The sequence below is a fragment of the Dasypus novemcinctus genome, chromosome 3, assembly GCF_030445035.2.
Source record: "Dasypus novemcinctus isolate mDasNov1 chromosome 3, mDasNov1.1.hap2, whole genome shotgun sequence".
Classification (NCBI taxonomy): Eukaryota; Metazoa; Chordata; class Mammalia; order Cingulata; family Dasypodidae; genus Dasypus; species Dasypus novemcinctus.
In genome coordinates this window covers 84508217-84533236 of record NC_080675.1, presented here as the reverse complement: position 1 = coordinate 84533236, position 25020 = coordinate 84508217, and the positions used below count along the sequence as shown (strand labels likewise).

General features: G+C 33.6%; 1 protein-coding gene across 3 annotated transcripts in view; it reads left to right on the top strand.

Annotated features, from left to right (window-relative positions):
• The window catches only part of SCFD1 (sec1 family domain containing 1), a 135342-nt gene that overhangs the window by 44580 nt on the left and 65742 nt on the right, over window positions 1-25020 (top strand). For all 3 annotated transcript variants that reach the window (XM_071213999.1, XM_058293621.2, XM_058293622.2), the window contains exons 8-14: window positions 2498-2553; window positions 3579-3664; window positions 9084-9183; window positions 15285-15424; window positions 18181-18271; window positions 18769-18842; window positions 20019-20100. In XM_071213999.1, the coding sequence (XP_071070100.1) occupies window positions 2498-2553; window positions 3579-3664; window positions 9084-9183; window positions 15285-15424; window positions 18181-18271; window positions 18769-18842; window positions 20019-20100 (629 nt within the window). The remainder of the gene's footprint in view (window positions 1-2497; window positions 2554-3578; window positions 3665-9083; window positions 9184-15284; window positions 15425-18180; window positions 18272-18768; window positions 18843-20018; window positions 20101-25020) is intronic.

Genomic DNA, 25020 nt, shown 5'->3' with positions numbered 1-25020 from the left:
CTTTAAACCAATAGACCTAGCAGACATGTATAGAACACTTCACGTAACAACAGAATACACATTCTTCTCAAGTTTATATGTATCATTTTCCAGGATATACCAAAATGTTAGGTCAGAAAACAAGTCTCAGTAAATTTAAAAATATGAAATCATATAATGTATCTTTTCTGACACTCCAGAATGAACCTAGAAATCAACAACAGAGGGAGATATGGAAACTTTACAAATATGGAAATTAATATATTGTAAATCAACCAATTGGTTAAAGAGAAAATCCCTAGGTCAATTGGGAAATATCTTTAGGCAAAGGAAAATGAAAATACTACATAGCAAAACTTATGGGATGTAGCAAAAGCAGTGCTGAAAGGGAAATTTATAGCACTAAGTGCTTACATTAAAAAAGAAGAAAGTCTTCCAATCAGATACCAACCCCAAGGCTGGAAGAGCCAGAAAAAGAAGAGCAAACTAAACACAAAGCCAGCAGAAAGAAGGAAATAACAAAGATTAGAGTGAAATAAAAACAGTAGAATCAACAAAACCCAAAATTGGTTCTTTGAAAAGATCAATAAAATTGACAAACCTTTTGCTAGATCAACAAGGAAAAAAAGTTTACAAATAACAAAAATCAGAAATGAAAAGGGGATCATTACTACTGACCCCACTGAAGTGAAAAGGACAATAAGAGGAAATTATGAAAACTATACAGCAATAATTTAGATAACCTAGATGAAAAGGACTTCTCAGAAATAAACTACTTATACTGACTCAAGAATAAATAGATCAGATCTCATCAAACCAATTGCTAGTAAAGAATTTGAATCAGTAATCAAAAGCCTCCCAACAAAGAAAAGCCTAGTACCAACTGTTTTCTCAGGGGAATTTTACCAGTAGTTCTAAGAAGACTTAACTCCAATTCTGCTCAAACTTTTCTAAAAAATTGAAGAGGAGGAAACTCTCCCTAATTCATGCTATTGAGGTCAACAGCACCCTCGTACCAAAGCCAGATAAAGATATACAGGAATGGAAAATTACAGACCATTCTCTTATGAATATAGATACAAAAATCCTCAATAAACTACTAGCAAACTGAATCCAATAGCACATTGAAAGAATTTTACATCATGATCAAGTGGAGTTTATCCCCCTTATGCAAGGGTGGTTCAACATAATAAAATCAATGTAATAAATCAGTTTAACACAATGAAGGGATTAAAAAAATCACATATTCACCTCAATTGTCAAAGAAAAGGCATGTGATAAAATACAGCACTTAGAACACTTGGTTCTACATGATAAAGAGCATGTATAAAAGCTCCCACAGCTAAAATTCTACTTAATGATGATTGATGGCTTTTCCTCTAAGACCAGACACAAGACAAGGATGCTGACTGTCACCACTGTTATCATTGTACTTGAAGTTCTTGCTGGAGCAATTAGACAAGAAAAAGAAATAAAAGGCATCCAAATTGGAAAGGAAGAAATAAAACTACCTATTTGCAGATGACCTGAATCTATGTACAGAAAATTCTGAAACATCCACAGCAAAGCTCCTAGAGCTAATCACTGAATTCATCAAAGTCATGGGTTACAAGATGAACAACCAAAAATCAGTAGTGCTTCTATATACAAGCAGTGAACAATCGGAAGAGGAAATCAAGAAAAAAAATCCAGTTACAATAGAAACTAAATGAATCAAATATCTAGGAATCAGTCTAGTTTTCTTTTAATATTTTGTTGTGAAAAATTTCAAACAATTCTAAGTAGAGAGGTATATGCCTGGTAACTATTAAGGCAAAATGCATCAATTTTACCATATAATTTTACCATACCAAAGATTATAGTGTTCTCAGTTTATTTTATGAGTTTTTTAGTACAATTGGATTTAATTTCATCCTTTGATAAAACTTAATGGCATAATAAAGGGAGAGAGAACTTAAGAAGGCTAATGATTTGTTTTGATAATAAATCGAGTTCAACTTTTAGGGGAATTTCACATTTTGTGAAGCACTTGTTTTCTGTTATCTTTTAAACTAGTATTTTTTTTAAGTCTTCATGCTTCATTGTTAACTTGCAAAATAAAAAACAATCCCAACCTGCTAATGTAGCTAAATTCTCTCTCTTTTTTATTACTTTAAGTCCAGTTAAAGATATACATGAACCCTCTGAGTAGAGAGGAAACTTATGCTTTTGTAATTGCCTGTAGGGAGTCAAATGCTGATGCAATCAGTCCATTGAAAAAATTACTCACTCTTGATTGGTCAACTTTATATAGGAATAGTTGTCTTCTGACTCCCTTATGGTATCTTCATTAAGGGGAAGTTCATTTCTGAAACCTTGTTTTTATTCTTGAGATTATGAAACTTTTTAACAATCTGTATCCTGAAGTTGTATTCATCTATAGTATCTGTTATTTTTTATGCTGATGTATTTTGTAAGTATCAATTTCAGTTATCAAATGCTGAAATCAATGCTAAATAACATCTACTGTTAAAAATAGGTGCTGTTCCTATTATCAGATGTTCAAGAGGAACAGCAGCAGAAATGGTAGCAGTGGTAAGTGCATGCAAATAATGTCATTTGGGAATAATTAATAAGACATGAATAATTTTCCATAACTACCTCTGTGCTTTTTTAATATTAAGTGTATGATTGCTATGAGATATATATTAAGTGCCAATTGCAAATACTTTTATTTCAATATACTGGAATTCCACCAAAGACAGTGATCATTGTATACTTCTATATGGTAGGGTAAAATTATTTACTTCAATGTGCTGTTTCAGCCTCAGCTTTCTTTTCTACTCAAACTTATATACTTTATTCAGCCTTGTCTGCCCAAGTAGTATTTTATACTCATTTGATCCCTAAATCATTTAATATCTAATTTCGTTCAACAAATATTTATTTACAATCATAATCATTTTTTAAATGGTGAAGTGCATTTTGCTATCCCACTATATTGGAGTAAAGTAATCAGTATAAATTGAGCATTCATAAGTTTGCTATAAAGATTTTAAAAATGAAAAAGAGGTTATAGAAATCACAGACTTACCGGAAGGGAGATACGGTAAAAGGGTGGGGAAAAATGAAGGGAGATATATTAATATTTTGGAGTTTTATTAGCCCAAATAGATCACTCAAGGTGGATGACTACTCTCCTACACATATTCCATTTCTATTCTAGGACAGCTACCACTACTCTCTTCACCCCCACCCACCCAAGTAAACATTTTTTTTCATATATGCACCATCCTTGCTAAAATAGTCATGTTTGGGGAGAGAGGGTGGGTCATTTTTGTAAACTCTTTCCTGTACCTAAAGGAAAATTATTGACAATGAAAAAGATGTATCAGTGATATCAGGCCTGAGTCACAGTGGAAAAGGCATTGATTTTTTTTTCAAGGTCAAATTTATTGTGGAACTGAAATAATAAAGACAACTGAAATATTTAGATTTTAGAATTACTGTTTTGTAAAGAAATTGCAGATTTCTTGATTATGAAACCAAGAACCCATTGTTACCCTCTATAAAATTCTGAGACTGTTCTTTAAGAGTTAATCTATAATTTGATTTTTCAGAAACTAGATAAGAAACTTCGTGAAAATCTGAGAGATGCAAGAAACAGTCTTTTTACAGGTGACACACTTGGAGCTGGCCAATTCAGGTATTATGTTAGTTAAAATACAGGAACATGAAAATAAAACATTTTTAGAGATTTTTGGTTGTGTTCCTTGGCTGATAGACTATAATACCCTTATCCTTGTAATTGAAATTTGTTTCTTACCATATTTTGATGGGAATTTCTATTGTATTTTATCATCTTTAGGGGAATATTTATCTGTTATGGCTTTGGAGATAAGCCATTTCTTAGAATTCTATCATTGAACTTCTTAGTAATGGTAAAAAATAAATAAATACAATAAAAACTTGTGGTATTTATATCTGTTTCTACCTTTAATAACCAATTTCCAGTTTTACATTAAAATACTAATAGATTAAACTTGCATTTTTGTCATTGTTAGCATTTGTAGCAGGAGGAGCTAGTGCTAAATTACTGGCTACTCAGTTATTTTAAATAGAAATGCTAAGACAAAACTCTAACTTTATAATGCATTTAACTTTTAATTACTACTAATAATGGATATACTATTGAGATGAAGAAGTAAAGAAACCCACAAATGGGCTGAGAATTATTTATAGGAGAGGAGCAGCATTTTTGGAAAATCATTTCTTTACCCTCAGTTTTTGCAACATTAATAATACAGCCAATGAAAATATATTGATACCCAAGAAATAACTGCCTTCCAGGAATAATTTCATGATATCCTTCTACAAACTTCTTCATTTCAAGTCAAAAATTTTTTTCATGTGTTTGCATTTTTATTAATTAGGGAGCATCAGTAAAAAGAAATTTTAGACTTTCATCCTTTCTCTCACAGAGGTAATTTTGGTGAAAAACTATCAACAATAAAACTTTATTAATTAATTTATATACTACTTATTTTCATAGATGATTCGGGAGTAGTATACCATATTAAAACCAATGTGGAATAGAATATATCAAACAAAGAAAAAATCAAGCAATTCACTAGCCATAACCATTCTGTACCTTCATTTTCTTTTTTCTTTTTGCCCAAAACTCTTCCCCATTTTATCCCCTCTCCCTAAATCCCTTTCCCCTGATAACCTCTAATCTGCTTTCTATCTCTACAAATTTACTGTTTTTAGTCACCTCTTATAAGTGATATCATACAATCTTTGTCCTTATGTGTCCTACTTGTTTCAGTGAGTATAATGTTCTTCCACTTTGTAGCATGTCTCATAACTTCATTCTTTCTTATGTACAAGTAATATTCCATTGTGTATGTGTACCACATTTGGTATCCATTCATTTGTTCATAGATCATTTGGGTTGTTTCCAGCTTTTGGTTATTGTGAATAATGCTGCTATAACCATTAGTGTAAAAGTATCTGTTTGAAACTCTTTTTTCACTCTCTCTGAATGTACACCAAATGTGTAATTGCCAGGTCAAATGATACATTAGTCAGCAAAGTGCCAGAAATCTGTTGGGTATTTATTGGGGTAAAAGCTTACAGTTACAAGTCTCTAAAGAGTCCAACTCAAGGTCGATTTCAGACCAAGTCGTTTGCCACGTGTTGAAGCAAGATGGTTGCCAATCTGTGAGGGTTCAGCCTTCCTCTCTATCAGCTTCAGGCTGGTATAGGGCTTGTTTCTTCCTAGGCTTTCTCCTTGCAAACTCTCAGGCAAATGGCTCATCTCTGTTCCCAGGGCTGCAGAATGAAGTTCTCTCCTTTGCCATGTCTATGGAGCTCTCTCTCTCTTCCTCTTTTATCTTCTTGAGTGAGTGTCCATTTATATCAACTCATTAAGGTGGCGGGGACTCAACCCTGAGTCACACCCTGCTCACATGGTTGAATCAAAGCATTTAATTTAATCAAGATGTATCAGCTGAATCTAATGCATTCAAAGAGTATCACTCACACCCAGAGGAACCAGTTTACAAACATAATCACTATCTTTTTTGGAATCCATGAATAATATAAAACTGCTATAAATTGTAATTCTGTATTCAACTTTTTTAATAACAGCCATATTGCTTTCCACCATAGCTGCACAATTTTACACATCCACTGCAGCACTTGTTTTCAAACAGCCACCCTTGTGAGTGTGAAATAGCATCTCATTACAGTTTTAATTTGCATTTCCCTAATGGCTGTTGATGTTGAGCATCTTTTTATGTGTTTATTGGCCATTTGTATATATTCTTTGGATAAATGTCTTTTCAAGTCCTTTGTCCATTTTTCAAATCGTTTATCTTTTTTGTTGTTGAGTTATGAGTTCTTTATATAGTCTGGATTTAAACCCTTATCTAATATATGATTTGAAACTATTTTTTTTCCATTCTGTAGGTTGTCTTTTCACTTTCTTTTTAATTTCTTTCAATGCAAAAAGTTTTTAATTTTGATGAAATTAGTTTTATCTATTGTTTCTTTTGTTGCTCATGTTTTTAGTGTCATATCTAAGGTTCCATTGCTGAATCCATCTCATGAAGATTTGCCCCTATGTAATCTTGTAAGAGTTTATAGTTTTGGCTCTTTTATTTAAGAGCCAAATAATGGTCCTTGATCCATTTTGAAATAATTTTTGTGTGTGGTGTGAAGTAGGGGTCTAATTTCATTTTTCTGCATGTGGATATCCAGTTTTCCATTTGTTTAAGAGACTGTTCTTTTCTTCACTGAATAAACTTAGCACTTTGTCAAAAGTCAATTGGGGGGGAAGCAGATTTGGCTCAACAGATAGAGCGTCCGCCTACCACATGGGAGGTCCAGGGTTCAAATCCAGGGCCTCCTGACCCGTGTGGTGAGCTGGCCCATGTGCAGTGCTGATGTGCTCAACAAGTGCCATGCCACTCAGGGTGTCCCCCACATAGGGGAACCCCACATGCAAGGAGTGCGCCCCATAAGGAGAACCACCCCACACGAAAAGAGTGTAGCCTGCCCAGCAGTAGCACCACATACATGGAGAGCTGATGCAGCAAGATGATGCAACAACAACAAAAAGACACAGATTCCCAGCGCTGGTGAGAATACAAAGCAGACACAAGAACACACAGTGAATGGACACAGAGCAGACAACTGGGGGGGAAAAACAGGGGGGAGGGAAGAGAAAGAATACAAATCTTAAAAAAAAAATTTCAATTGGGGGAAATGGATGTGGCTCAAGCAGTTGGGCATCTACCTACCACATGGGAGGTCCTGGTTTGGTTCCTGGTGCCTCCTACAGAAGATGAGCAAGATAGCGAACTGATCCACTGGGCTGACACAGCAAGCCGACGCAACGAGGAAACACAGAGAGACCCAATAAGCAGGGAACAGAGGTGGCTCAAGTGATTGATTACTTCCCTCCCACATGGAAGGTCCCAGGTTTGGTTCCCGGTTTCTCCTAAAAAGAAGACAGACAGACCCAGAGCACACAACCAACTGATACAGAGAGCAGACAGTGAGTGCAAAATAACGTGGGGGTTGGGGTAGAAATAAAATTTTTAAAAAACAAAACAATTGGATTGAAAGTGGGTGTAGCTCAGGGATTGAGCATCTGCTTCCCATGTGGGTCTGTTTCTGGATTTTCAGCTCTTTTCCGCTGATTTGTCTATCTTTGTGCCAGTATGACACTATTTTAGTTACTCTATCTTTGTAATACAATTTGAAATTGGTAAATATGAGTCCTACAAACTTGGTCTGCTTTCTCAGTATTGTTTTGGCTCTTAGTAGTTGAATATAAATTTGAAGATTATTTTTTCCATTTCTGGGGGGAAAAAAGGCTGCTGAAATTTTGATAGGAGCAGGTCAATTTTGTTGGTAACTAGACTTTATGTATTACTCCTGTAAATTAGGGTTAACACTAACATTTTATTTCATTTTGGTCACCTGCTTCATCTCCCAAGTTATTTTAAACTGTTCTATAATTTTATTGTCTTAAATGTCCTTTAAAATGTATCTTACAAGGTAGAGAAGAGGAAATGCCTAACTGATATATATATATATTTTTAATAGAAGTAATGACTAATTCACACCTTACTTAATAGTTCCCTTTATTTAGTGATCTGGTACAGGCCTTGGAAACTAATACAAAGTCGCTATTTTATTTGGATAATTTTTAAGATTTTGTTCATTTTATCATAATGTAATTGTCTTGTTTCTTAATTTATTAGATGCATTTTTAGGTTATTTTAACTAGGGTTCAGCAAACTTGTTTAAATCTTGTTAAATACATTTGAATCTGACTATAGGCTAATGAGTCTTAAGCAGGGGCACTTTAGGCAATGTCTGAAACCATTTTTGGTTGTCAGATCTGGGGATTTGCAACTGAAATCTAGTGCGATGCATTGTAAGGTATTGCTAAACATCTTATAGTTCCTAGGACATCCTCCCCTTCCCCGCCGCAGTGAAGAATTATCCATCCCAAACTATCCTTAGCACTGAAGTTGAGAAACCTTTGAATTCTACCTGGCTGTGGAATAATAAATGATAGTAGATAATAAGGGTTCCACTTCTGCTTTTTACCTCAGTTTTATAAGCAGTGCAGCTGGGGAAGTCTACTTTTCTATACCCAGCAAGTGATAATGAATTACAGAAATGATTACAAAGGTCTTTTGCAGGGGAAATATATATATTTAATAAAATCAGATAGCAGTGACTTTGAAAAGTGAAGTATATGCCTGATAAATTAGTACCTCTAAAGCAAGTCTCTAAAAGTTCTGGAAACACATGGCAACCAAATGACTTTGTGCCTCTGTTTGCTTTAAGTGTAGTCCATTTCGCATCTATTTTGTGATAATGGAATTAAACATTTCATCAAGTGCAATATTCCCTTGTGTATTATGTGAGTAATTATATAATTAGGTAGTGTTGTGGCTTGTTGCTCTGGTTTGTAGTTTACAATGGAATAGGATTTTTGAAGCTCTTCTCTAGAATCTGGTTTTTTGAATTTGTGTTTACAGCAAAAAATTATAGTTTATTTTTTTAGACAGTACCAGGTGTTGAACCTGGGACATTGTATGGGAAGCAGGCACTCAACCACTGGGCTACACCTGCTCCCCTGAAATTTTTAATTTTGCAAAACTACCAGATATTTATGTAAATTTACAATATCCTACTTTATTTAATTAATTTTCATCCAACCTGACAATGATTATTTCTTTTTGTCTTTTTTTTCAAATATGTGAAATAAAATATCTGAGTAGAAGCAAATTATTTTAATTTTGATAACTAAAATAATTATTCTTTAAGTGTATTTGTATAGATTTCTTCTTTTAAAAATTTCCCTAAATAAGATGTATAATCTAGCATTTTATACAGGCTATTAGTAGTACAAAGCATTTTTTTTACTCAACTGGCTGTACTAGAAAAGTTTTTAAAATAGAGTATTACCGAGTCTTAGCGATAACATAGTAACCATTGTTTATATCAGAATAATATACTGTAAAGTATTAGAAAAGTTTAGATGTATATACTGATATAAAGAGCTATATATATATATATATTTTTTTATGTATTTACAGCTTCCAAAGGCCTTTATTAGTCCTTGTTGACAGAAACATAGATTTGGCAACTCCTTTACATCATACTTGGACATATCAAGCGTTGGTGCATGATGTACTGGTAAGATGCAAAATATAGCATTTATTACTGAAATTTCATGTTCAGCAATCCCCTTATTTTACAGTTAACATTGTGGCTATAGTTGAGGTCAAAACAGTGAAATATGTTGAAGAATGATTGGAATGAAAGGAATAAGAGACTTGAATATAGACAGCCATTCCAATGTTTTGCTCTATTGGGAAGCTAAGAAAAAGGGGTGATTGCTGGAAGGAGATGTGGGCCAGAAAAGATTTTTAAATGGGAGAAATTACAGCATATTTGTGTACCAATGGAAATGATCAAAAGAGAAAAGTTAATGATGTAGGAGATGAATGTCCTGGGGATCTGTATGAGGTGTTAAAGAATAGTATACACCAGAAATTCTTAATATTGGCACTATTGACATTTTTCACCTGATAATCTTTGTTGTAGGGGTTGCTGTCCTGATTTTTTAGGGTGTTTAGGAGCATCTCTAGCCTCTACTCTTCAACTTTTGTTTTTTGTTTTTAAAGATTTATTTATTTATTTTACCCCTTTCCCCTCCTCCCACCCTGCTGTTTTTGCTGTCTGTGTTGTCTTCTTATTTTTTCTCCTCTAGAAATCACTGGGATTTGATCCTGGAGACCTCTGATGGGGAGAGAGTTTCCCTGTCAGTTGCGCTATCTCAGTTCCTGGTTTCTTCTGCTCTTCACCTTGACTCTCCCCTTGTCTCTCTTGATGCATCATCTTGCTGAGTGACTCACTTGCGCGGGGTACTGACTCACCATGCAGGCACTTGTGTAGGCACTGGCTCACCTCGCAGGCATACTTTCTCTTCTTTTCACCAGGAGGCTCCAGAGATCAAACCCAGGTCCTCCCATATGGTAGGCGGAAGCTCTATCACTTGCCACATCCACTTCCCCCTCTTCAGTTTTTTTTTTTTTTTTAAAGATTCATTTTTTATTTATTTAATTCCCCTCCCCTCCCCCGGTTGTCTGTTTTTCTGTATCTTTTTGCTGCGTCTTGTTTCTTTGTCCACTTCTGTTGTCGTCAGCGGCGCGGGAAGTGTGGGCGGCGCCATTCCTGGGCAGGCTGCTCCCTCCTTCGTGCTGGGCGGCTCTCCTTATGGGTGCACTCCTTGCGTGTGGGGCTCCCCTATGCGGGGGACACCCGTGTAGCACGGCACTCCTTGCGCGCATCAGCACTGCGCATGGGCCAGCTCCACACCGGTCAAGGAGGCCTGGGGCTTGAACCGCGGACCTCCCAGGTGGTAGACGGAAGCCCTAACCACTGGGCCAAAGTCCGTTTCCCTCCCCCCTCTTCAGTTTTGACAACCAAAAATGTCTCCAGACATTGCCAAATACACAATGTGATAGGTAAAATCGACCCCAGTTTAGAACCACTGGTGTAAACTGGTGAGACATGTGCTTCAAAGCTGGGGTTATTTTAAGGAAGAATGCAAATAAATGGTATGGGAATAGAAGAGCAAAGGAGACACTTAGCTTAATCATAGGCCAGCGGTGTGAGACCTGTGACAGGAAAGAAAACAACTGAAAATCTGAGAAGGCTGCGGAGTATAACCAATTGGAGTTCAGTTAGAACAGGAAAGTACAGGAAAAGTTTAGAGAAGTTGAGAATAAGAGGACATTTTGCTAATGACTGAGTTTGAGTTTCAGGGTTTATGAAAGAAGGATTTCAGAAGATGGCAACCTTGTGTCCACAAAGAATTAAAATCAGCAGGTATTTACTAAGTGACTACCATGTGTTAGGGCTATGCTAGTTACTGACTATTGAAGGTGAACAGAGTATACATAATCCTTCCTTTCATTGACTTTGTAGTGGATTCCTATTTTTGGATATATGAGTTATTATTTGTGTTGTTTTTCTTTTTTTGTTGTTATAACTAATACCAATGCACATCTCTTATTACTTTCTTAGACTAGGTTCTCAGATTCCATATTGCTCTTTAAACATTCTTTTCTCAGAAGCATTATTAGTGGAATGTTTAGATCTTATGAAAATAGTCTGAAAAAATTGTTAAAATAAATTGCACAACTTACATTGACTTTTAATCCGATTTAATAATTTGATGCAGTTTGTAGATATGAACCCATTGTAACTGAGATGTCAGAAGTTGTAACCCAGGGGAGCAGGCGTAGCTCAATGGTTTAAGCCCATGTAACCCTGTTGTTTTTTTTAAATTATTAAAACTGCCATCTTTAAGCCTTTTCAGAGCTTTAAAATTTCTTAATAATTTTACCTTTTATCTCCACAAGATGGAGTAGAAGTTCTAGATAGATGTCAACTTGAATTTGCAGTTTGTTCTTCATAGTGAATATGCTTTGCCCAGAAAATCCTGAACATTGGTAATCATCTGGATATCAGACCTTTGGAAGCAACTATAAAAATTCACACAAATTTCACCAAGTGCCAGAAAATTGGCTGTTGTCATTTCAAATGGAAAATACAGTGTTCTTGAGACAAACTTTTTAGTTTCCCTTTCCTTTTATTGGGGTATAAGAAATAAAGAGAATAATTAGAAAGTTGTGATTTCTTTTTTTTATATCTTGGTTGGGGGAAGAATGGATTTGATTTTTCATTTGCAAAGAGTGGTTCCCTCAGTCAAAGTGATAAACATTTCATCTCAGTATCTTGTTCTTTACCTGGCCTTTGTATTTTCAGATGTTAGGTTCCCTTTTTACACTTTTGGACCCCTGCTCCTCATTTTTATTATTTGAAACATCAGATCAGAACTTATGCTAATAAACATAGAGACTGGAATAAAGTTTTGTTTTTTTTTGCAACTTAAGGGGAAAAAATGACTTCCAAAATAATATAATTTTATAAGCAATATAATGGGTGCCTAAATATAGTTCAGGGTTGATACTTCGAAAGAGTCGTCTATTGACTCTCAAATCTTTAAGTAAAAACCTCTATTGGGCAGCACTCTGTTAGCCTAGTTTCAGGCATATGCCTAAAAGTCAAATGTATAATGTAAATTTTTATTAATTTATTCCAACAAATACAGATTTTACTATACTTTTAACACTTCTGAAAGTGCTGACTGTAAAAGCTCAGACAACATCATTGATTTTTTTTAATGGTATTGTTTCTATATATCTTTTAGTTGCGACCATTTTTTTCTCATCTGTTTGCTCAGAAAATATAACATTTATTTTATCTATATTTTAAATGGGGTGTTTTACAAAGGATTTTCTTTTATATTTAAATGATTCTTATAAAAACTCTAAATTAGATCTTTCCTTTGTTTGTCATCTGTGTATTCATTTACTTTTCATTCCTTTCTTGTCATCATTGGCCAAAGTTCAGAGGTTCTGAATCAATACTGTCCAATAGAAATACAATGAAAGGTACAGATAAAATTTTAAATTTTGTAGTAGCCACATTAAAGTAAAAAGTAATAGGTGAAATTATTTTAATAATGTATTTTATATAATCCAGTATATCTAAAATATTAGTATTTTAACATTAATTTAAAACATTAGTTAAATATCTTACATTTTCTTTTTTATACTGTCTCAGAAGTCTAGTGTGTATTTTACACTTCCATCACATCCCAGTTCAGACTAGCTCAGTAGTTACATATGGCCCAAATTCTTTACTGGTTTTTTCTCTACTTTGTTTTATCTTCTCATGTAATACAAATCTTTGCTCATTTTTACCTATATAATCAAAAGGCAATTTTGTTAACATTGGCACTCTCTGGCTCTACTGATCTTTTTCAGCTTGTGAAAGGAAAATGAGACTGCTGAAGGCATATCAGAATGTTTTTAGCACTTCCTAATGGGATTTGTTTGTATCTGGTGACTTGGATCACCATTGTCCAGTCTTCTAAGTCAGGAAAATGTTACTATTGTTGGAAATAGATTAGACTCTACCACATTAAAACCAGTTCTTTTGCCTTCTATTTGTATATAAACGTTTCTTTAACATGGTTGAATACAGCACAGAATGTTCTAATTTCCCAATTTCAAGACTTGCTATTATGCAAACAGTGGAAATGTTCTTGCCATTATTATGTAATTACTCAGAACTCTTAACATCTTTTATTTCTTTATCATTTGTGCTTTACATATTCAATCAGTACTTAAATAATAAGATGCTCTCTTATTTTTAGAACAGTAATTTTGCTAGCAAGTTACTTTTATTTTGAATGAGCTCTCATCACCATGGAAATAGTGTTGCACTAAAAATTGTAGCTATCATTGCTTAACTATTTAAGTATTTTCCTTCACTACCTTGTTTTATTGGATAATATTTAAAACTAGGGCTGCTTCTTATATGCAGATGTTAATATCTATACTTTAAAATGTTTTTTTACAATTGTGCTATTTTTACTTTCATACTATATTTAATGATTTGTTATGCAAAGTGAGGTTAAGATACTGAATTAAGAGAGAATGAAATAAGGTTACTGATAGGCTTACCTGTGATAATATGAGGAGTCTGTAGGAAAGACATAATATTAACAAGCTGAAATGTGACATACTATGTTCTTTTTGTTATCCCAACCATTTATTAAAACTCTAATTTTTAAACTATTAAAATGGCTACCCACATTGTGTAACTGTAGACTTACATACTCTACACCACAGGGAATTTTAAGAGATAGGATCTGATTCAAGTAGCTCTGTGGTTTCTATGTTCGCTTAAAAGCAGTGTCTCCAAAGTCAGTCTGCTAGGTTTTAATCTTTTTTTCATCACATATTTCTTTATTACCGTGGCCAATTTACTTATATTTCTCCATGCCTAAGTTTTTTCTTCTTCAAAATATGAATTTTATTACTTCTAAGTGTTGTTGTAAAGATCAAATGACAATATAGAGTGCTAAGCACAGTTTTTTAAAATTTTCTCTTCGATGGACTTCATGTATAGATAAGAGAAGGCTGCCTCATTGCTTCTATAATTTAACAGAAAAAAGACATCTAGTAACTAAACAGTTAGACATCAATATATTTTGTACTCTGCGTTTTATGTCTGTATATCTAAGGGGAAAATGGCAAGGAAATAAGCTATTGTAAAGGATTTTTTTTTTTTTAGAAGATTTCAGGGTATTTTCTGAGGCTCTAGGGTTGGTATTGATTACCTCATTTTATCAAGAAGAGATTAAATTATATTCAATATATTTGGTTTGCTAAAATATAAAAGTTTAATCATTAATTTAAAACATAGATACTTTAAAACTAATGTGATTGTATCATGCTGGATAATTTCTTTCTTGCTCATCATTAATTTACTCACTTGTTGATAGCTGTGTTTTTCCCCTAGGTCACTATTCTGCAGAGTAGAGAGAGGTGAACCATAAAATACTATTGTTAAGTGAAGGAACACACAGGTCTAATGCAGGAAGTGTGGGATAGAAAAGATATTTGTTTTTATATTTATATATATATATATATTTTTTTTTTTGAGGAAGGGCAATAAAATCCAGCCTCAGTTGAATAAAATTAGTCCTCAGCAGAAAAATTGAGCAACTACTGATCTGACTGGTTCTTAAAATATATGTGAAAGGAAATGCTATTGGTATTGTAGCTTGTATTTTTTTAAAAAAGTGAATAAGCAATACATCAGAATGTTAAGACTCTAATAATTTGAAAGTTATATATAATATTATGTTTGTTACTGAAAGCTATCAAGTATCTAGAGGCCTGGTCTAATCAATTGACAAAGCCAAACATTGGACTACTTGCAGGAATGGTAAGATGAGGTATATGTATATATTTAAATATGAAAGCGCTCTATAAGTAAATTATTAAATGAGAAAAGTACAGAATATGTATAATACTCAATTTTTCAGTAAATTTAAAAGAATATGTGTATACTGGTATATGCATAAATATTTTCTAGACTGAGAATCTTAATATGGCTTTTCTAATTATATAGTTTGAAATTTTAATCATGTATTACTATAATTAAAATAAAAGAAAAACATTTAAACAGTTAAAAATATGTTCACATAACAAAACACTGGAAGGAGGTCTTTTAAGTTTGAGATGTATATTTTTTTCTTGAAAATATTAGAAAAGTCCACAAGAATAAGTGTTGGTTCTTTTCCTTGTGAGAAATCTTATGTCTCTTAAACTCAGATAACAGTTATTTAAAAGAAGATTACTATTTCCTAGGATTTCCACTTAAACAGAGTTAATTTGGAAGAATCTTCAGGAGTAGAGAATTCTCCAGCGGGTGCTAGGCCAAAGAGAAAAACCAAAAAGTCTTATGATTTAACTCCAGTTGATAAATTTTGGCAGAAACATAAAGGAAGGTAAGAAAACCATGAGTAAGTAAAAGACTTATTCCTTAAAGAGAAATGAAAATGTTATGTAAGTTAATTTATTTAAGAAAAAAAATCAAACAGATCATGGTGGTTCATGCACACGGTAAATGAGAATTATAATTAGTCTATAGATATGTATTTTTATTGCTTAATTCCTTCCTGTTTCCTAGGTTTTCATTGTTGTTTTATAGGGACCACTGTCTTTTCAATAAGCTCATACCATATGGTTTAATAGATTTTACAGGTAGACTTTCAAAATTTTGTTCTGTCCCTACTGACTCTCTACACTGATCTCTGCCTTTCATTGAAATGCATTCTCTGATGGGGAAACATTACAAAAGGTGAAATTTTTTCCCTCTTGTTCCATATTTGCCCTAACACAAACCCAGTTTTAGATATCTGTGGCGAGATGCTAACCCTGAAGCCCAGAGGTTAATTCAAAATACATTAGAAACAGTGACTGAAAAAAACTGTAATAATTTGCCTTTTAATTTTATTGTAGGCAGATGTACATACTTTTGTTTGCCCCGAAGTGTAGGGTATTTCATGGACTTAGTAACTATTATAAAAGTTATCCAGCAGTCTTTATGGCTAAATCATTCTAAAGAAACAATCATTCCTCTGAGAGAGAAAAAAAAAAGGTATGCTACTCATCCACAATTGTGGAAATACAATGTTTTATTATTATTTTGAATATTTTTAAATGTCGCTATGTATGTCCTTAAAACTAGGGGGGGTTTGCATGTATGCTTTAAAAAATTAGGATGTAGACTTGTTTCCATGCTGGGTTTTTTTGTATGTTTTTGTCTGGTGGTTTTGTTTTTTTAATTGATAGCTTCTTTAAAAAATGGAAAATCATATTGCTGTAACTAAAAATTTTATTTTCTCTGCAGAGAAATGTCAGTATCTTTCTCTTTCTGACTAGGGCAATTTTTAGATACTATTGTAATTTATTTTAAATAATTTTTTCCCCTCGGGAATCCCATAGGCTTCATTTATTTCCAGAATTGTGTAGTACAAGGAATTACATTTTGTTAGTGAGGTATTATTTATAGAGATGGAGGATATTTAAAATTAATTTTCCTAAGCTATTCTAGCTTAAGGAAAAAAATCTTTTTTTGAAATATGGAAGTTTTGAATATTTTATTTATACCCTGTGATTTAAGCTCTTAAAAGATAAAGAACTTTAATCTTTTGTTTATAGTAAGAATAAATCTCTCATTCTGAATATTGTACCATAATAGTAATGTGGGCAAAAGGAACTGGGAAACAGCATAGACTTGAACCTTTTTGTGCTTCACTATCCTCATCAGTAAAATGTAGGGATGACAATTTCAGAAGGTCGTTAGGAAAACTGAGCTAAGAATATAAAGAAGTACCTTACCCAAAGTTACCCAACTTGAATTGGCAAGGCAGGAGTATAACCAGTTCTGGCAGATCCCAAAGCCCTTGGTCTTAACTATTAATGGTACGTAACTCAGCAATACTGTGGTAAGGATTAAATGAGATGATAGAGATAAATTCTTAGTCTAGTATTTAGCATATGGAAAGCACTCAATAAATGTAAGCAGTTATTCTTTTAGCTCTGAGACTTGATAATATTGGAGATTTAAAGGATCATCTGGTTCAACCAGTACCTTTTAGAGATGAAGCTACGACCCTGAGGGAGTAAGAGCTTGCCTATACAAGCAGTTTCTTTTGTGCTTAAATGGAACAAAGGCTTCTGACTCTTCAGTGCAAAGCTGAGGACTTAATGCTACTTTTTGCCAGTTTATAGACTCTGCTGAAACTGGAAATAATTACTTAGGTTGTCATGTAAAACTAACATATGTTCCTCAGAATCCATTCAGGAGCTCCAGTCATTTTGGCCAGACTCCATTGGATAAAATGCGCTCATCATTAGTGAAGTGTTTTCAAGTGTCAGGGATGAGGATGAAGTAGAAAGGTTTTTGTTTCATTCTAACGAGACATGACTTTTTCTTTCTTAAAGGAGAAAAGGCTTCTGGCCTTCCCTCAGTCTGTAGATGAAAAATATTCCTGTTAAGAACTATCTCAGGGGCAACATATATTCATGTAGAATTCATCAGGATTAGTGCTGTGTGACACCTTTCTCACCTAAACTATTCAATGTTTGCAGGTCATTTGTGACTGGAGTCTATGTAAATTACTGCTAAGCTGCACTTACCTGGAAGAAGAGATCTGTAATTAGACTACCAAAACTGTAGCCTAAGTTCTATTTTTACCAGTAGTGTTCTGGGATGTTAACAATACAGAATTTATAAAAAAATTTTCACAATTACTTGGAGATCATATTTTTTAAATGCCATCTTTATAGTTCCTTGAACCCTTTGATAGTGTATATTAATTTTGGTGATAATATTTAATTGATATTTGTTATATTATGACTTCTCTTACCCTGTTTTTCAGTCATTTAAATACTTTCAACAGCATTTCGGTGAAAAGGTCATTGGATATGAGTTAATGAAATGGAATAGAAATAAATTTGAAAATTTTTTAGATGTATAAGTATTTTGATACACATTTTAAAGAAATTATATTTATAACATCAGAAGAATAGTTATATTTATACTAAATGTTTTCTGTCTATATCATATATAAAATATAATTAAATCCAAGTAAACACATTTAAAGTAATAAACCTTATTTTATATATTTAAAAACTCATGCAAAAATCAATCTTTTAGTGTTGTACTCATAGTTCTTCTTGTACAATATTGTTTTAGTCCATTCCCAGAAGTTGCAGAATCAGTTCAGCAAGAACTAGAATCTTATAGAGCACAAGAAGATGAGGTTAAACGACTTAAAAGCATTATGGTAAGATTCTCTTTGCTTTCTAAGAATTATAGGCATAAAAGTTCAGTCCATCTATTGCTTAAATACAACAAAAATATTTTCAAGTTATATAAAAAATCTTGTGCAAAAGGAAATCTGCAGGGTAGAAGAGCAAAAAATTTTAAAAAGTAATATGGCTCTATGATATGGTTTCATTTTAGAGATTGATGTTCCAATGATGCCATTCTATTTTACTTTGCTCTAACTTCAGATTTTAGCTCTACTGTTTATTACCAGGTTACCTGTAGCAAGTTTCTGAGCCTGTTTTCTTATCTGACAGTGCCACCTGACCATTTATTAGACTAGAAGTTTTTTTTAAATAATTGTCAGAAATTTGTAATACCTATTCTTCAGAGGGAAAGAACTGTTATTCTTCATGACTTAAATTTTGCTGTTAATCTATAACCTTAGTAATGTATTGATTTTTATGCTTTGACTTTGGATGTTTGAGTAGTTACGGGGACCTTTTTTTTCCTTAGGGTTTAGAAGGGGAAGATGAAGGAGCTATAAGTATGCTTTCTGATAATACTGCTAAGCTAACCTCAGCTGTTAGGTAAGTAAGCAGGGTATCCTCTTTGAAGTCTCTCTATTGATAAGCACCTCTTTTTTTTTTCCTATCCCCCTCACCCCCACCCTTGCGGCTTGTTTGCTGTCTGCTTTCGGTGTCCATTCGCTGTGCATTCTTCTTGTGTGTCCATATTTTTATTTTATTTTTAAAAATTGTATTCCCCCCCCCTCCCCTTTGTGGCTTGCTTGTTGTCTGCTCTCTGTGTCCATTCACTGTGCACTCTTCTGTGTTTTCACTTGTCTCCCTTTTTTTTTTTTTTGGTTGCGTCACCTTGCTGAGTCTTCTCTCCACAGTGTGTGGGCGAGCCTGCCTTCACAAGGAGGCCCCAGGATGCAAACCCAGGGCTTCCTATATGGTAGATGGGAGGCCAACTGATTGAGCCACAGCTGCTTCCAGCACCTCTTTTTAGAGGTTAAATAAATAGTTAACATTTTTAATGATAGGAAATATTAGATAATAGTAAATAATATCTTTGAGTGAAAATAACTAAATTCCATTTCAAATGTTTTCATGGTGATTTTATTTCCCTCTTAGGTAGAGAAGATAGTCGGTTCTCTCCCTAGTTAGAAATGTATATTGGGTTTACCAGGAAGATATTAGTTATGAAGTAGGGCAAGTTATTGATTTTATCATTGCTGCTATACTTTCTTAACTAAAATTAATCAGTTTGTTTTGTTTTGCTGTTTTTTTCTTTTGGATACTTAAATCCCTGTCAAGGAGGGAGCAAAACATGTCATACAACATAGATAAAAGTTTATTTCTGTAAATCTGACTTTGTTTAAAACTTCCAAAATTTGGGAATCATAAAAAGAAATGGTGGAGCTAATAATATTTGGAAGCCAGATTGTTTCAAAGTAAGAAGCATTTCACCTGTATTAAAGTAATAAATAAGGGAACCTCTTAATGTTTTTTAACATAACTTTTTGTGTGATCTATTTATCTTTTAAAAAAATAGACAATAATAAAAATAAATGAAGTAATATATAATGTATATGTTCAAGCCTAGAGATTAAATGCAATTGAGAGAAAATTTATCATTTGTCACTGTTTCTCTGTTCTGAGTTTCCTAAGAGGAAACAGCCAGGTGTGAGATATATTAAATTCTATTTTCATTTCCTCAGAGAATTTAATGTTTAATTTTCAATTTTTTGGTACTTCTAGTTCGTTGCCAGAACTTCTTGAAAAAAAAAGACTTATTGATCTCCATACAAATGTTGCCACTGCTGTTTTAGAACATATAAAGGTAAATTTAACACTTCTTTCCACAATAAGAACTTGTATTTGGGTTTTATACTTTGCAACATGCTTTTATATTAATTTTCTCATCTAGCCCTCACAGTAATATTGTGGGGTACAATTAAAAAAGGCATCAGTATTACCTTCATTTTTGCAAATGAGGAAACTTAAGAATCCAGAAAAATTAAGTTTGTACAAGGTCACACATTTAGTAAATAAAAAACGGACTGTGATATTTCTATTTTATTTCACTGCCTTGATAAACAGTAGACCTGTTTAAACAGTATTCACTAATAACATCACTTCATTATGTGACTTGGTTCTGAACTTTTAAACTTTAGACAGGTCTATTACCATTAAAGCTTCTTGCAGATTTACTGTGATTTTGAACAAAAAGTTTGGCGCTACTACTATTGTTATCATAGTTCTTTTTCTCATCACCTAATTCATGTATGCCCCCATATCAACTAGACCTTACTTGTTCTTCAGTATTCTTTTGGCAATTTGACCATACTCCAGGATTTGGTTGTTACAGAGTCCTACTTCCATTAGATATGATGCATTTGAAATTGCTTAAAAAGATGAATATACTTGCTGTCTGTCAAAGTCATTGATAATACACTGGAATTATGAGGAAGGGACTTAAACCTTTTCCTTTTTTTTTTTTTTTAATGTATTTTTTAAAATTTTAGGTTACATAAATATTACATAAAAAATATAGGAGATTCCCATATGCCCTATTCCCTTTCCCTCTCCCTCTCCTTCCCCCACTTTCCCACATTAATAACATCCTTCATTAGCATGGTACTTTTGTTAGAACTGATGAATGCATTGAAGCATTGCCACTAACCATGGCTTATAGTTTATACTCTGTCCTGCACAATTTTGTAAGTTATAACAAAATGTATTATGACCTGTATCCATCACTGCAGCATCATGAAGGATAATTCCAGTGTCCCAAAAATGCCCCCATATTATACCTATTTTCGCTCTCCCTCCCCTCAGAGCCTCCAGTGGCCACTGTCTTTTTATCAGTGATACAAGTTCTTCCATTGCTAGAATAAATATAAGTCTATAGTAGAATAATCATAAGTCTACTTTAGTCCATTGTCCATTCCCCAATCCTGAGAATTTTGGGATGGTGGTACCCATCCTGCCTCTAACTGAGATGGGGCTTAGGTCCCATGGGATAGATGGATATAACTGTCTTGCTTGCAGTTGCAGGCTCTCTGTCCCTTGGAATGGGTGTTGTCCATCATCAGCACCTTGTTAGTTGTCCTGGGTGAATCCAGTGAACTGGAGAGTAGATGTTGCAACTCTCTTGAGATTCAGCACCCAACTGGCACATAGACGGACCAAAGATTTAAGTCTCTTGGACATACACTTATCAAGTATATAACTGTTGGTTCACATGGAAGGGGCAGAAGAGCCATGTGTAGGGAAACTACAAATGGGTCCAACTGTGTCACAAAAACTTTTTCTTTTTTTTAATGCTTTGAAAAGTCATAGAGAATTAAAACAAGCATTAGAAAGAAGCTAATGTAGATAGATAATGAGCATTAGGCAGCACAGAATTTAAGCCTGCTTAATTTAAAGCTGATAATCTAATTTCTTTGTTCCACATTGACATTGATATTTTATTTTTCATATGCATAAAGGGATAGAAACAAAATAACACAGTCTATAATTAATTCTGTGGATGATGTTTTCTCTTCTATAAGTAGCTCCTCTGTAAAATGGAAAAAAGTTACACAGAAATGTTTACCTGAGGTCATAGTCTCTTATGGAGATAATATAGCAAACCAAATGAAATACAACAGAATTCTAAATTGAGAATTTCCTTAAGTAGGAGTGAAATATTTTGCTTACGATGCTAAATTTGAAGGCCGTTAATTAATAATAAAAGGTAAACAAAAATATATTACGCTAAAATAAAATATAGGTTCCATCTTACATTATTATACTATATATTTAGATCTTGTGATCTATTCAACAAGCATTTTTTGACTACTTGCTTTGTGCCAGATAGCATGCTAGTGCTATAAATAGACAATTAAAACCAAATCTCTAAGACATATGACGGTTATTTGGAGTCTTATATGTGCTTTGAGATTTATACTATTCTGTAGATACCCTTTAATGTTTTTTTTTTTTTTTCCTTATTAAAGGTTTAGTCTTGCTTTCTGACCTCAGTTCTCACAGCCATAAAACCAGGAAAATGCCAAATTCAGCTCCTGCTAGCCAAAGTAGCTAACTATCATACCCATGGAAAGTTTATAGTTTTATGTCATTCACAAAACTTTGCAAACATAATTGTGACACACATTTACATAAATATACTATAATAGGTCATAAACTAGAGCTTATGGTTTGAAAAAATTTTGGTTGGAGGAATTTATTTATTCAATCAGTTTATTGTTTGACTCAGTGTTTATTGTGTTTTATGCCCTGGAGTTTTTTATGCCATAATAAACTAACTTATTGTGGCATAATAAACTAGCTAGACAAGTTCTCTATTTTCTTGGAGCTCATATTTTAGTGTCAGAGGTGAGAAACAATCAATAAACTACAAAAGAAGACAACTGTAGGCATTTGTAAATGATGTAAAAACAAAAACGGTGATGTGAGATGATTGAGAATGGATGAAAATGTGTCCATAGAGTAAGTGATTAGGGAAATCATCTTCAATGAGGTGATGTTTGCATTGAGACCTGAAACATAAGAGGGAGGCAGTTAGTGAAGATCTCACAGTCAAACATTCTAGGCAGGGGAAATAGTAAGTACAAAGGACTTAAGACAGAGCTAGTTTGATGTGTTCAAGAATCTGGAAGGCCAATGTGCTTATAATGAGAAGGGAAAGAGTGGTAGACTATGGAGTCAAGAGAAATAGGAATTTAATTCAAATGTGATGGGAAGTCATTGGAGGTTAATAATGTGATCTGATTTATTAATATGTTTCAAATTAATATGTTTTAAATGTAGAACTGGATGACAGTGAGTATATATAGCTCTCTACATAAGAAATGGTGATTTTAAGGCAAAATTCATTCATGAAATTCTTTATGATGGTTACTTAGGATTTTATGCTAATGATTTTACAGCTATCTGTCTGGGATAGTTGCAATGCTTGACCTAAATAATTCTTTAAGACCTTGGTCACTTGACTCTCTTTATGACAGAAGTTATTTCTTCCAGGACTGAATTTAATTCTCTGACAGAGCATCTTAAACTAACAAACTAATTTGTGATTCAAGGTATTGAGTGATTTTATGTTAAAGCTACACATTTTGGGATAATTGCTTTGCTGTAACTCAAGGAAGACAGCCTTTTCTTAACAGGATCTGATTTAAAGAAACTATTATAGGGAAGCAGATTTGGCCCAACGGATAGGGCATCTGCCTACCACAAGGGTGGTCCAAGGTTCAAACCCAGGGCCTCCTGACCTGTGTGATGAGCTGGCCCACACGCACTGCACTTAAGGAGTGCTGTGCCACACTGGGGTGTCCCCCGACACGCAAGGAGTGAGCACCGTAAGGAGAGCCGCCCAGCACAAAAAAAGTGCAGTCTGCCCAGGGATGGTGCCACACACACAGAGAGAGCTGATGCAGCAAGATGACGCAACAAAAAGAGACATGGATTCTGGGTGCCACTGATAAGAATACAGACGGACCCAGAAGAACACGCAGCAAATGGACAGAGAGCAGATGGGGGGGGGGGTAAATAAATCAATCAATCTTTAAAAAAAAACAACTATTACAAAGGACTTCATTTGCACAAGGGAGATATTGGCAGGTGTGGGGCACACTATTCCTAGTTGGGTCATTGTGGAAAATCCAATTAATAGCAGAATGGTTTTTTTTATATCATAGATAAAGACACGTGTTTATTTTAACATACTTTAGGAGTTATCCTGATATAAAGAATTCTGTCTTCTGTTTGAGGGGATAAAAATATTGGGATCATGCATATTGGTGATGGTAGCATATTATGAATGTAATTATTAATACCACTGTATTGTCTCTTGAGGGTGGTTAAAATGGGAAATTTTGAGTTGCTTATATGTTACTACAATAAAAAGGTTTTTTTTAAAAGAAATTCTATCAGTATAGAAAAAAATGGAATGTTTTCTGTGAAGAATCTTTTAAAATGTTGACCATCTTTTTTTGCTCAAGTTCCTTTTCTTGTCAAAACTAGCACATAAACTGTGTTTACATCACTTCACATTATTCCTAGTTATAAAATGTCTTCTTATAGTTTTCCGTAACTATTAAATTTCCAAATTTATAATATTTATTTTTATTTGTACTCTGTTACATCATCTACCTCTGGCTGTAATGTTAATATTAAAATGTTCTTCATGATCTCTCCTTGGCTTCATGTCTTCTTTAACATTTGTGAACAATTTACCAATCTCTTGAAGATTGACAATACAATTTAATATATAAAGTGTTCTGGAAGTCATGTATTTAAAAAACTTATTTAACCGGTATTTCTCAAATTTTTTATCTTGCAGTACTTTTAGGGAATATTTCTTTTACCAACTCTCTTAACTTAATAAATTAAAGAACCAAGACCACTCCCCTCACCCCACAAAAAGCATGTTAAATGTCACCTCATTAATGGCAGGGTTGGAACTCAAGTTTGAGACATTCTGTATTTTGTCTTGCTGTCTTTTTTTTGTCATACTGCTTACTGTTATTCAGTTTCAGTCCAAAGCAGTTTTTTAAATGCCTCAAAAAAATCTCTCATTTCTTTCACCTAACTCCTCCTGATAGTGCCAATGTTGCTGTCTTTCCTTATGTATTTATGGATCAGCTACAATAGTTCTGTGGAGGGTTCTTATTTTAATGTTAATGAAAATACTCATGATGTGAATGTTATATGCATGTTGGAGCACCTTAATAACAACTTGCATTTAAGATGCTGT